Raw genomic sequence first — 10,487 nt, 5'->3', positions numbered from 1 at the left:
AACCAATATTTTTTTTATTATATATGCAGTGATGATATAATGTTATATTTTTTATGTTTCAGTTTACATAAGTAATCTGATATTATGACTATCACAAAATATACAGTGCTCAGATTTTTAGTGACAAAGAACTGACGAGCTTATGCTATTTTACGCTGATTTCGCCCGATTAATCAAGTTTTGTATCGTTTCTGAATTAACTTAAAAGTATCATGTCAGTTTTATGGGACTTTTATTTTGGAATAATCAACATCCGGTTCACAGCATGTCTATGGCGGTGTGATACAGCGAAATAATTCACTGACTTTTAAAGGTTTGCGTTTTGTTTTATGAATGTTTGTCTTACGACATTATACATATTTCATTGTCAATATGCGTTAATTCTAATTAATTTGTTTGTCTTATTTGTTTAAAATATTTTGTTTACGGGTGCCCTGTAGCTGCTACAGATTTATTCCCGAGCAAATCTACACAGTCAGTATCTGATAAAAAGGATAATAATAATTAACGGTTACCAGTAATTCAAAATTAAATGTCAAATTAAACTTAGCTGTTACTAGTTTATAATCTTCTCTTAAAGAGATCATATTCATTCTATATTTACTCACATTCATGTTGTTCCATATGGTGACTCAGACAGAATTTTTATTTTTTATAATGAACATGGTTCATTTGTTAACTTTAAAATTCGCACTATTTTCTAAAAAGTTGTCATTTTCTCTTTTAGATGGAACCTAGTTTGTCCGTTTGCATAGTGGTGAACCTCTCTTCATCATGATGTCATCACATCCTTCAAAACCAACTCTACATTTTGGCCAGGTTGTGATTGGTCCACCTGGTTCAGGTAAAACCACTTATTGCCGGGGCATGCAGGAGTTCCTGAGCCACCTTGGACGCAAGGTGGTTGTTGTAAACCTGGATCCTGCCAATGAAACGTTGCCTTATCCATGTGCCGTGGACATATCCGAGCTCATCACTCTGGATGATGTGATGGACAGTCTAAAACTTGGCCCCAATGGTGGCCTCATCTACTCTATGGAATATTTAGAGGCAAATTTGGACTGGTTAGAGAACAAGCTGAAGCTCCACCATGACTGCTACTTCCTTTTTGACTGCCCAGGTCAGGTGGAACTCTACACACATCATAACTCGGTAAAGAATATATTTGCAAAGCTGTCAAAGTGGAATTTTAGGGTAAGTACATGGTGGGTAACTTCTCTCTGATTTATTAAGATATATTTCCTGTCTGATTTCTTCTGATATTTGCAGCTGACTTCAGTGCATCTGGTGGATTCCCATTACTGTACTGATCCGGCCAAGTTCATCTCTGTGCTGTGTACGTCCCTGTCCACCATGCTGCAGGTTGAATTGCCACATGTAAATGTGCTCTCAAAAATGGACCTCATTGAGCAATATGGCAGACTTGGTAAGATGAAATAAGTCCAGACTGATGCAGAATGTCTGAATAAAGAATAATTTGTGGATTAACTTTTCCTTTAATACCAACTCTCTTTTACAAGCATTCAATCTGGACTTCTACACTGAGGTTCTTGACCTGTCGTATTTGGTGGAGCACCTTGCTTTGGACCCTTTCTTCAAGAAGTTTCACCACCTGAATGTGAAGTTAGCTGAAGTGATCCAGGACTACAGCTTGGTGTCTTTTGTACCTCTTAACGTCCAGGTTAGTGCACACTTTTGTAATTGTAATTTACCTGTAACTCAAACAGTAGAGTATGGCGCTAGCAACACCAAGGTCATGGGTTCGAATCCCAGGGAAAGCTAGAACTGATCAAATGTGTACCTTGAATGCAATGTTAAGGGTGTGTTCACACTTGTAGTTTGGTTGTCTTGGATCTTTTGGTCTGGACCTAAAAAAAAAAAATAGTACAGGACAATGCTCCTGCCTAAATTGCAAAGACAACCAACAAGTGGTTTGAGAACAAGTCCATCAGGCTCATGTTTTGCCCTGGTTAGAGTCCAGATTTGAATCCTATATTAAATATTTGTTCTCATATTAAACTCAAATGAACTGGGAGACATTAACTTTGAGTGGAACAACACTGACTCTTCTTCCTGTAAAAAGCTGTCTACAAGTTGGGGGACTTGTTGGGGAACTTGTATACTTTGTTACTTTATCTACAGTATTTGTGCAATTCTTGACCAGTGATTTTGTGATTAAAATGGTTAAGACCATTAAAAGACCGCCAATTTTAGCTTTGCCCATTTTTTTGCCCAGGAGTGTATGTGGTATTTTTACCTGCTAGGAACCCCCCTACCGGCTTATAAAATGTGTAAAGGAGTCACAAGAACCTCTATTGTGCACAAACAGACGGTGGTTCCGATGCCTGTACCAAACTGTAATGGGCAACTATGCCAAGAAGAACCAGACATAATTGAGCATTTTGTCCTTTTTAGGGTCACATCTTGTGACGACATGTCCTGTTTTTGGTTCGTTTAGAGGTCTTTGGTCCGTATTATGTTCGTATTTTAGTCGAACCGCTCCAGAGTTCGTTTGGAAATGGACGGAGACCCCTGGAAAAAGTGACTTTCGGGTCCACTTGTTTGGTGCACTTCAAGGTTCGGTTGGCAGCGTTCACACTTACAGAGCAAATGCACCGAAGTGTTTTTTGATCAAACCAAACCATTAGGGTGTGTTCACAGTTGTAGTTCGGTTGTCTTGGTTCTTTTGGTTCGAACCAAAAAAGAAAATGATACATTTAGGCCTGCGGCCGGTTGCATAAACATAGCCATAATGTTAAGACAGTGTCTTAAGTTCTAGTATGACCTACTAGCAGTTAGTCAGGGGCAGTCAGTCTTAGTTTTCGGTATCAAAGTAGGCTTATCTACGTTTTTATGTAACTGATTTAAAAAAGCTATGAACCGTCTTACAGAAAATAAATTGATGTCCAACTTGTAAAACTAGTCTTAGAGGTTTATGCAACTGGCCCCTGGTTTCACATACAGGGCTTAGATTAAGCCAGGATTAGGCCTTAGTTAAATTAGGACATTTAAGTAGCTTTTATATATATGCATTAAAAAAAATGACTGCTGTGCATCTTGAGACAAAACAAAATAATTCCAATAACAAAATGATTTAAGATATGCCAGTGCAAGTTGCTTTCAGTTAAAACAGCTCAAAAATGCAATTTAGTCTGAGATTTGTCTGTGAAACCGGAGGTTAGTCTTGTTTTGCTTAGCATTCACACAGTCATTTTTAACACCGACCCCAAAGATATATATATATTTAAAAAAATATATATATATATATATTTTGTGATGGAAACTTACCGAACATCCCAAAAAATGCTGTGTGCTGGGCTAAACTTTTTAGGGTTGCATTTTGTGACCTCATGTCCAGTTTTTGGTTTGTTTAGATGTCTTTGCTCTGTGTTGCATTCATATTTCAGTCGAACCGCGCCAGAGTTCATTTTCAGGGGTCTCGGTCTGCTTGTTTGGTGCACCAAGGTTCGGATGTTAGCGTTCACACGTATTCAAATGAACCACACTAACAGATCAATCTCACCATAGTTCGTTTTATTCTAACCAAACCTGGCGAGTGTGAAAACACCCCTAGTCACTTTGGATAAAAGCGCCTGCCAAATACATGAATGTAAATGTATATCTTTTGACCATTGTTTTTCTACAGGACAAGGAAAGCATGATGCAAGTTTTGAGAACTGTGGACAAAGCCAATGGCTACTGCTTTGGAGACCTGGAGGAGAGGAACATGCAGGCCATGATGTCTGCTGCTGTTGGAGCAGACTTCCAGTTCAGCACGTATCCTTGTCATAATGTTTGGTTTTCTGTTTTTGTGAAAGTTATGTTAACACTTCCATTCATTTATGCAATCGCAATCTCGTAAGATTGTCCTTAACTATTTATGTCAGAACTCTTGGTGTACAGGAGAAATATGTGGAGGCCGCTGGGAAAACTGTGGAGGATGAAGTCATGGATTTGTAACCCTTTTTGTTATATTGATTAAAAAAGAAAAGAAAAGAAAAAATAGCAGAGCTGTCTTATTTCACAAATTATAACACTGTAGACATGTTGAAATTCCACAAAGGAGCAAGTAAAGTTCATTTAAAATAAAAAAAATAAAAAATAATAATAGAATAAATAAATTATTGTTTTGTTCCCCACATTAAAATACTGGAAAATAACAAGGAAATCATTGTCTTTGAGCACTTAAAATAGTTTTAGAGGCATGTCTCAAAATGAAGCAACATAAGCAATAACTAGACCATTCAGTTTATTAGATGTGAGTTCACAAGGTAAATAATTAAATAAAAATGTATTTTGTAATAACTTTTCTAATTCAAAAAAGCAGTTTTTTTTAGTTTTTTTATCAACAAAACAATGGATGTGTCTAAGTAAAGTACTGTTGATCCACAGTAAAATGAATCCATATCTCAATTTAAGTGGCACAGATAGAAGGGAACTGAGTCCTCAGTTTTGTAGATCTACATCTTGTGTTTGGGTTTAAAAAATATGATCCATAAATAAACGCATGGACATAAACTCACCACTAGAGGTCACGGTCGTAACGGCTACCTGTTCACACAAGTCAGCTTTTCCTCGTTTATTATAGAATTTTAGGAAACTACAGTCGCCTTATTTTTAATACTCTGACAGTATTAAAACCGTATAATTCATATGGCTCACATTAAACTAACACGTTATTGTCGTGCTTAAATGTGTGAAATTGGCAACAATTCGTTTGGAAATCAATGAACGCTGGTTATTTTATTATTGGTTACACCCTCGTAAAACAGTATAAAAGGTTCCGATTTAGTTTAATAATTTGCACAGATTTTCTCACTCGCTCTCATGATACAGGGCGCGTATTTTGCGAACTTGTGGCAGAGCCGGAACACCTTTCATATCATGTGTAGTCTGGACCTTGAAAAGGCCTTCTCACCCGCGGAAGAATACAGGAATGCATTGTACACGAGAGGGAGACATGACAACTATGTTATAGTGCTCGATGTTTGTAGAACTTGTCTTTTGGTCAGGTTTTTCTTGCTAATATCAGTAAAATATGATCTAGTAATTTAAGCTTATGTATAAAAAAGTGCCACAGCATTCCTCAGGAATAAATCTCCTCAACAATCACCTTAACACATAGGCTACTTGTGCTCGGTGTTTGTAGAACTTGTCTTTTGGTCAGGTGTTTCTTGCTAATATCAGTACAATATGATCTAGTAATTTAAGTTTATGTATAAGAGGAATACTCTCGCAGGAATAAATCTAGACCAACAGTCACCTTAACACATAGAGGCTACTTGTGCGAGCCACGGAAGTATTCCGGGAACCAGAAAGAAGTGCTTCGCCTCTTAGCGCACTCGGTTTGGGGACCATGGAAAACGCGGGATGGAATAAAGAAATTACATTGCTGTCTCAAAAACAGACTGCTCAAACCGCTTGTGTCAGTCAGATGACTTGGTATAATTTTTAAGTTAACTATATGTCTATATATGCTGTGATATACTGTTATAGGTAACTGAAAAATAATGTACATATTATAATATTCTTGTGTGGGGAGTGGACTATGCTATTGCACACTGTGTATGTCATTAGAACCTCATGTGCCAAAGCGGTATCAATGTCGGTTTATGATCCAGTGCACATTTTAGTCGAATCCGCAGGGTAAAAACAGGAGACAGACAGGGAATGGAGTTGGCAATGTGAAATCTGTTTCTGCTTAACAGGTTCTGAGTATGTTCAAGCTTGACACTTTATTTGCTCTTGTCATCATAGGGTGATTATGGAAGTTTAGATATTTCAGTCTGACAGGAACTAGTTGGTGTGTGGCTATTGAACTAAAAGAAAAGATGCTGCTGCTATTTTCTTTCAATTGGGGTCTATGATTTCATGATCTTTGAATTCCGTTGACAAAATAAATTGACAGAGACCATTTTTTTATATATTTTGGCTAATAAACAAATAAAAATGAGTACATTTTTGTACTAATGTTCTGAAAATCACATGAAATCCTTGGGAGCTAGCTTTCTCAAGAACCTGAAAAAGAAAGCAACACAAAAGTTATATATTTGGATTATTTATATATATATAAGCCTGTTATTTCCTCAGGCAAATGAAGTCATCATGAAGTCACCATAAATATTTGTGTTGTTATAAATGTCATGAGTGTATGCCACAGTTATGGTTTCCTATGGCTCTCTGGAGTGGCACTTCCTTCCCTAGCACACTTCAGAGAGTAATTTTGTGTGTGTGACGGCTGCCCAGCAACCTGCTGGCTGAGGACCAACTTCCTTGTGTCTGCTCTTGCTACTTTATGGATTCCCATGTGGGGGTGTGTCTGAGAACAAGGGATTGAATGAAACTCTGATTGAATGAAGGGCTCTGCTGAGCAGTTTCCTCCCTTAACCAGCAGTGTATACATGTGGCTTATTGGCGCACCAAGGGTCATGAAAGGGTTTGAGTACACATGGTTTTGTTTACACGGAAAATGTGACATACTTTGTACTCTGCCTCATTAAAACTGTTGACAAACAAGGACAGATGAAAGCTGCACTTGTTTGGCTTTCATTTTTCGCTTGCAAATCTCAGCAAAATCATTATATGTCTTTCAGATTTCATTTGCTCTCAAACATTTTAGGCAAAGAGCGACATATTTGAAATGACAGTGTTTAGACGGAAAATCTGCAACCATTAAATTTCCACTATTTAGCACAATTTATTGGATTTAATTACTAGTTGTCTTTATCTCAATGTTGAGATTTTTTAAATAACTTCTAAATATGTGGATCATTTATAAGTTTACTTAGAGTAAATATCACAGTTCAAAACATATTTGTGTGTTTTGTAGTTCTGGTAGATCTTGATGCTTGCAACGTGGGTTTGATCCGGAATACCAAACTGATCTCACAGGAAAACATGTTACGAGTAGATGATTTTCTATGAATCTGTACAATGTGAATCATTCCAAAACATACAAATGAGATACGAATTCATACCAATCAGCCACCGAATCGCCAAAGTGTAAAATAGTTGGGAATACTATAAATGTATACCTTGAATCGAGGTTATTATTGTAAAGTACTAAAACTAAAACCAGGGCAACATTTTTCATTTTCATTTAGTTTAATTTGAGGTACTAAAATAACTAATACTAAAAATTAAACTATATAGGCATATATACGGGAGAAGTTCAACTTCGCTTTCATGTTCATTAAAGCATTCTGTCACAAGTCTTGCTGTGTGTATTGGTGCATTCTCATGCTGATACACAGCATCCTTTTCAGGATGATTGAACCATTAGGCGCACATGGTCCTCCAGAATGGTTCAGTAGTCCTTGGCAGTGACGTTCCCATCAAGCACAGTAGGGAATGCCATGATATTGCAGCTCAAACCTTCACTGATCTTTGGAGACGCAACAGGCCGAATGTTAAGCCTCTTTGAGGCTTCTCCACACCATAACTCCCACGGATGTGGGAAAAACAGTGAAGATGGACTCGGACTCAGAGAGAGAGAACATACATTTTTCACTTTGTCCACAACCCAAGATTGCCTCTGCTGGCACCATTGAAAGCGACGTTTGGCATTAGCACGAGTGACCAAAGGTTTAGCTCCCGATGAACAGTTTTGGAAGAAACAGGAGAGTATTTTATTCTACAGTGAATTGGGCAGCTGTGGTTTTATGTCGTTTGGCTAGGACCTGGACATCCCTTTCAGACAGCTTCCTCTTGTGTCGACAGTTACTCTGTTGGATGTGGTTCGTCCAGTGTTAGGCAAAGTTACTTTAAAAAAAATAAAAAAATAATGCATTACAATACTGCATTACTTCCTAAAAAAGTAACTAATTGTGTTACTTAGTTACTTTTTACATAACGTAATGCATTACATTACTTTTGCATTACTTTTTCTCACCTAGGCTTTGTTTGCTTGTTTGTTTTATAATAACAAAAAAAAAAACAATCTTCAGAAAAAAAAAATGAAACAAATATGATGTTTATATAAAAGTAATTTTTTCTTATTCGTATGGTTGAATTAGATCATCGAAGGTAAGCACTCAGCAGCAAAGACATTGGTTTATAAAATAAGATTAAATACAAAGTGTATATGTGTTATTTAACATTTGCATAGTATTCTGAGTTTGCATTTCACTGTTTTTTAATTTATTTTTATTCCTTTTGAGTGCCTGTGAGTTTTAGTGCCTGTGAGATGAGTATAAAGGCCTGCTTACATTTAGTCTAGAACTACAATAAAATCATATTTACCCAGCGTACACAATTCCTCTGCATTTCTCTCCACAAGAGAGGTGTCAGTAGGCTAAATAAATGGCAAAACTTGTGTTACTTGTTTGAAAAAGTAACTCAGATATTTTGCTGTAAATTTAAAAGTAATGCTTTACTTATAAAAAGTAATCCGATTACGTAACTCGCATTACTTGTAATGCGTTACCCCCAACACTGGGTTCGGCATACATGGTGGTATGCCGACATAGCTCTCGATACACCACAAATACTTGCTGTCCTGGTCACAGATGAGCCAGCGAGACGCGCACCAACAATTTGTCCTCTTTTGAACTCTAACATGTCTCCCATTATGTTGTGTGGATTGCAATATTGTATGTACAGCTGAGCTGTGCCATTGCTCTGCTAATTCAACCTTCACACTCTGCTCTTATTGATGGAATGTAAAATCAGTGAAGATAGGCGTAAAACCTTCAGCACTATCGGCCAGTGTTTCAGTTTCATTGTATGTATCAATGATGCTAAAATGACACAGCCTTGAATGCACTGTTAAAATGCTACTTTGATAAAAGCATCTGGTAAAAGGCATAAAAAATTTGCTAATGTGTAGAAAGAAAATCGTGACATGAAATCGTTTTTATTAGCTGTTTTTCTCTCTCCAAAAAATGTATATTATCATAAATTAACTTAATCTTCACAACTGTTTCAGCTATTTTGTTGTATAAAATAACAGCATGATTTATAATATATATTAACGCTTTATATATTTAGTATACTATCCATATTATCCATCAAATATTTTTATTTTAAATACTTAACCTTTCTATCATTCACCGACAGTTTCAGATAAATATTAACAAAGAGATTTTAGATCTCCAAATCAAACATATGAAACACTATATCACAGTTTCCATAAATTATTCATCTGATTTCCATATTCTTTGCCTTAAGATGAAATATGTATACATTTCACTAGGGAGAATTACATTTCCCAGATTCAATATACTGTTAAAAAGTGCCAGAGAGGATCTCCCTACTTCACAGGACACAACTAGAGTTGGCCAGCAATGCTAGCGGCTCTGCATTGCATTAAGGTTGAGCTGTGCTGCTCTGCTCTGCCCATCCCCCATACTGAGATACCAAAGCAGAGTTGTGCTGCTTTTGCAAGCAGCAAAGCTTCAGCTCGAGTGAGAGGCAGGCAGGGAGAGAGGGGGTGGGGAGAGCAGAGAACGAGAGACGGTGTGTTATTCTCTCCTAAAAAGATATTTTCCCCAGAGATCCTTTCTCTATCTCTTTTTAGATACCAAACTGAACCACAGTATAAATAGATTGGCTTATTTTCTGATGATAATGTATTCTGCCTTTCAACCACTTTATGTGGTTTATCTGATTTTCTTCTTTACTCGTACTCTCTCCCTCCCTCTCTCTCATTTTTCATTTTCACTTCCTGCTTGCAGACTAGCTCAACCCACCACCAACCCTCCCTTCTCTTACTTTCCTAACGCATTTCAATCAGCACAACCCCCTAAACAGTTTCTTAACCGGTTTGACTTCAGGACTCTAATAGGCCTTTCTTTTGCATCAAGTGAAAACCAAAATAGTTTTTTTAATATAAAATAATAATGAAATGTACTGATAAATTAAATGTATTAAAATTAACATGTACTGTATAGGCCCTACAATATGGAAATTATTAACCTAATTATTTTATTTTTTTCTATGTATCCTAATCATTTTGTTAAAAACATGTATTCATTAATTACATTTCTGTCTTAAATTAATACATTGTTAGCTAACCGTGTAATTGGACAAAATTGTAATGTAGACACACATTTTCTGTAAAGCTGCTTTGAAATGATATGTATTGTGAAAAGCGCTATACAAATAAATGTGAATTGAATTTGAGTGTATTTACATTTATCTTGCATAGGTTTTTTCATGTTTTTGTGCCAAAATACAAGACACACAGTCTTTGACAACCTCAAAAGATATGGGAAGCATTTTCTCTTTCGAGTGTGTCACTCTGCAACCTTTGGTAATTACTAGAGAAAACCAGTAAGACAAGCTTACTTCATGGGGAGAATGCATACAACCAATGCATGGTAATGCCTGATTATATGGTTACATTCAGTTCACTACAGCCACAGTTTTCCCACCAAAATCTGTTCTAGGAGCCGTTTTCAACCTTGCCGTTATGCAACGTCAATTTAACACCCCCCTCCCTCTCTCCCCACCAGCCCCCCTTCTCCGAATCCATTCCGCACTCCGAA

The 10,487-nt window shown here is 36.8% G+C and overlaps 1 protein-coding gene across 1 annotated transcript; it reads left to right on the top strand.

Annotated features, from left to right (window-relative positions):
• Window positions 1–200: 200 nt before the first annotated feature.
• Window positions 201–4,055, top strand: gpn2 (GPN-loop GTPase 2). Its single transcript, XM_082148728.1, has 6 exons — window positions 201–313; window positions 728–1,194; window positions 1,270–1,426; window positions 1,521–1,681; window positions 3,647–3,777; window positions 3,888–4,055. The coding sequence occupies exons 2-6, from the start codon at window positions 775–777 to the stop codon at window positions 3,958–3,960; spliced, it is 942 nt and encodes a 313-aa protein (XP_082004854.1). The 5' UTR covers window positions 201–313; window positions 728–774; the 3' UTR covers window positions 3,961–4,055.
• Window positions 4,056–10,487: the final 6,432 nt, after the last annotated feature.

Source organism: Leuciscus leuciscus, assembly GCF_965113295.1.
Source record: "Leuciscus leuciscus genome assembly, chromosome: 20".
Taxonomy (NCBI): Eukaryota; Metazoa; Chordata; class Actinopteri; order Cypriniformes; family Leuciscidae; genus Leuciscus; species Leuciscus leuciscus.
The sequence above is the reverse complement of the archived record's forward strand: the minus strand, read 5'-3'. Positions and strand labels throughout refer to the sequence as shown.